General features: G+C 36.6%; 1 protein-coding gene across 1 annotated transcript; it reads right to left on the bottom strand.

The window, feature by feature from the left end:
- Window positions 1-1503: 1503 nt before the first annotated feature.
- LOC100948339 (olfactory receptor 56B1) lies at window positions 1504-2503 on the bottom strand. Its single transcript, XM_003781010.2, has one exon. It carries the CDS (start codon window positions 2501-2503, stop codon window positions 1547-1549), a length of 957 nt encoding a protein of 318 aa, XP_003781058.1. The 3' UTR covers window positions 1504-1546.
- Window positions 2504-3627: the final 1124 nt, after the last annotated feature.

Genomic DNA, 3627 nt, shown 5'->3' with positions numbered 1-3627 from the left:
ATTAATTTTCATATTTCAAGAGATATTTTATGAAATATCTCAGCTAGTTAATGACACATGTTGAGCATGAATCCCCTGGGAAGCAGCCTGAATCAGATTAAAATGTATGACAGTAATAGGCTAAGCCTTATTTTTGTTGCTCATTGATCTTGAGATCATGAAAAAGAGAACAAAAGTTATATGGTAGGGTTTTCACTAGGATAAAAATTTCATATCAGCCTCATGCCTTACATGTTTATTTCTGATCTGCTAATGATCTCACCTGTTCTGGCTGCCTCCATTCTTGTATAGCTGTAATTGTAGAAGCACAAGCAAGAGTCAGGATAGTGGAGGTGCTGGTTATGTAAATAAACCTGGTGAATTGGTTAGGGTCTTTGCAAAAAAACAAAAGGTATGCACAAATAATGAGTCTCGAGATAACTTAATAAAGTAGCTATTACCTGAGTAGTAGGTAACTCCTATGTTACACAAAATTGATATTTAAAAAAAGATAGATGCAGGTCATGGATGCCTGCATCCTATATCAAAATGCCCTTATCACCTTCTTGGCCTAAAAGGGAAGGAGAAGAAAAACATTTCACTGACTAACCTTAAGAGATATAGCAACAACAGTTGAACTGACTGAGAAGTATCAGAACCCTGATGACAAAGCAGGTTGGAAGCAGAATAATATATCGTGCAAATTATATCTCCTTTGTGCTATAATCTTCTGTCGGTGCATCTCATTGGTTTAGTGCCACTGAATGCCCCAAATCAAAGAATCTTGACAGAAAATTAAGACCAGTCCTCCTCTGAGGCATAGAGCAGTACAGAAAGGGCAGAGAGCACATGTAGGGAGGCAAATGGAACAGGCAACAGATTGTGTAGGTATATGTGCCTTTGGGGTTCCATTTGTCCAAGTTGAGTCATTTCCTCATATGCCGCTGAAAACCCCATTTCAGTCCGGTTTGACTTTGCATGTCTGTAGTGTTTACCGTCCCAGCCTCTACATTCTATATCACTGGAGTGATGGTTGTTTAGACAAACTGGCATTACTCCCATGTTACAGCCAACAACGTGAAGCATCACTTGTAATTCATGACCCAATCACTTATTTATTTGATTAAATAGGTGTACATGTGCATATATGTGTTTGTCATTATAGTCATCTTTATTTTAAAGGATAGATATAAATACAAATAATTAATTCTGGTTTTTATTCTTATAATTTGTTTGATTAAAAGAATACTTCATTGGGATAAAAATTTCATGTCAGCTTCATGCCTTACAGGTTTATTTCTTATCTGCTAAAGATCTCCTTATCTGCTCAAGTTGCCTACATTTGTATATCCATAGTATTTATATACTTATTTAGCCCTGATCAATACTTTGGCATTTCTGTGAATGTTTTTTGTTTCCTTTTCCATTCAGAAGTATTCACAATTTTGTACATTTGAATATGAAAATGAATCTCAAAGGCATAAATTTACTTCTACATCCTCTTCGAAATTCTACTATTCCATTTAGAAGATGCTAAAGTTTATATACATCATGGGGAAGTGTCTTATTACTTTTGTAAACTCAAACAAAGCACTCTTTGAAAGCCTGCCCTCAGTTCTCTAGTCCTAAGTGCATAAACTATAGGGTTTAGGGATGGAGGGATGATGTTGTGCAGCACATTGAGCAGAACTGGAACCAAAGGAGCCTTGATCTCTGCAAGGTGAGTTACTGATATTACTACAACAATAGTGTAGAAGAAGAGGATAAGGATGAGATGAGAGCTGCAAGTGCTCAGAGCCTTGGATGCAGCTTCAGCCGAGTTCAGTCTAAGTACAGACCGCAGAATAAAAGTGTATGACAGTATGATAAGACTAAGATCACTTCCCATTCCAAGCCATGCCAGAATCAATTGGCAAATGCTGTTTGGCCTCCTGTCATCACAAGCCAGGCTTGTGACCCCAAGGTTGGAGCACAGACAATGATCAATTTCATTCCTGGAGCAATAATTACACTGGGCAGCAAGTACAGGCACTGGGATGACACACAAGCCATTCCTAAGCACCATGAACAGGGTAGACTTTAAGATTAAGGAATTGGTGACAATTGATGGATAGCGAAGAGGGTGACAAATAGCCATATATCTGTCAAAAGCCATGCAGAGGAAGATACCTGACTCCATGCCAATAAAGCAGTGAATGGCATAAATCTGAGCAAAGCACTCGGGAAGGCTGATGGCCTTGGCATCAAACCAGAGGATGGCCAGGATCTTCGGCATGATGGTGGTGGCTAGGCCCATGTCCACCACAGAGAGGATACCTAGGAAAAGGTACATGGGCTGCTGCAGAGAAGGGTCCTTGCAGATGGTGATGATGATGAGGATATTTGCTCCAATTGATGAGAGGTAGAGAAGAGCCAAGGGCAAGGACAGCCAGTGCTGCCAGCTGTGAATGCCTGGAAGTCCCAGAAGGATGAATTCAGAGACCTGAGATTTGGAGCTATTGGAGACTTTGAGAGATGCAGGCATGTTTTCCTATGAGAGAAAATGTTTTTAGAAAGTCACAGTTATTAGTGTCAACTATCAAGGCAAATTTAGGCAAAATTAGGCAAATATAAAAATCTTTATTTATATTGTCCTTCAGTATCTCATCACACAAACATGATTTTAATTTTTGTCAAAGATTTATTTGTATCTTCAGAAATTTTGCGGAATCCATTGAATGCTTTGTTTTTCTTATATTTATTTGAATGCTGGTTAAATCAGGTGTGTATTCTCTTATAACAACTGAATTTCTTAGAATTTGAAATTATGGGAAAGAATTCAGCTTTTCCACCACTTCACATTAATAGTCATGTCCCTTAATGGTTTATATAACTTTCCAAAAGTTTGTCATTATAAACTTCTAAAGATGTGCAAAAATAAACTATGTTTCATATTGAGGGAAAATAGATTTTTCTTAATATTCTATTTTCTGGGCACTTCCAAAAAGGATCCAAAAGACAAACTAATGGATCTAATTCCATTAGATGGAATTAAATGATCACAGCTGAATATTTCAATCTAAGTCATAATAGTGACATGTTTAGTATGTTATTTTTGTAGTTCAATATAAGGGTATAAAAATATAGGATTTAGTTTAAAACATTTTTTCTTATTATGGTATGAACACAATATTACACCCATCCTCATAAATTTGTTAATGCTGAATATAATGTAAATATAAGCACGATGTTCTACTGCAGATCTCTAGAACTCATTCACCTAAGTGAAATTTTATATTCATGCAACAGCAATTCTATCGTATTTCAGAAACAGAGTTACTTCACCATAATATTGAAAACTGCTTAGAATGCTCATAATCATCTTCTAAATCAGAATTGTTATAAACAGAAAAAGTTCTGTTTTCCAAGTACTTTTTATTCTGTCTGATTGCCCTACAAGCCAAGCCTGAAACTAGCAAATCAGCCTACCCTTGCCAGACACAATTGCTTCTTTTTCCTCACTCACACGCACTGTCTTTAGTACCCTTGCTTCTATTACTGCCTGGAACAATTATTTCATGTTTTCCATGCTTCTTTCTTTCTTCCAGCAATGTAACATTTCAAAAATCAGTTCTTACTTGCTTAAAATAATTTACTTTTATATGAAGT

The sequence above is a fragment of the Otolemur garnettii genome, unplaced genomic scaffold, assembly GCF_000181295.1.
Source record: "Otolemur garnettii isolate 467f Iridium unplaced genomic scaffold, OtoGar3 scaffold00001, whole genome shotgun sequence".
NCBI classification, from domain to species: Eukaryota; Metazoa; Chordata; class Mammalia; order Primates; family Galagidae; genus Otolemur; species Otolemur garnettii.
This window is presented reverse-complemented; position numbering and strand designations above follow the sequence as displayed.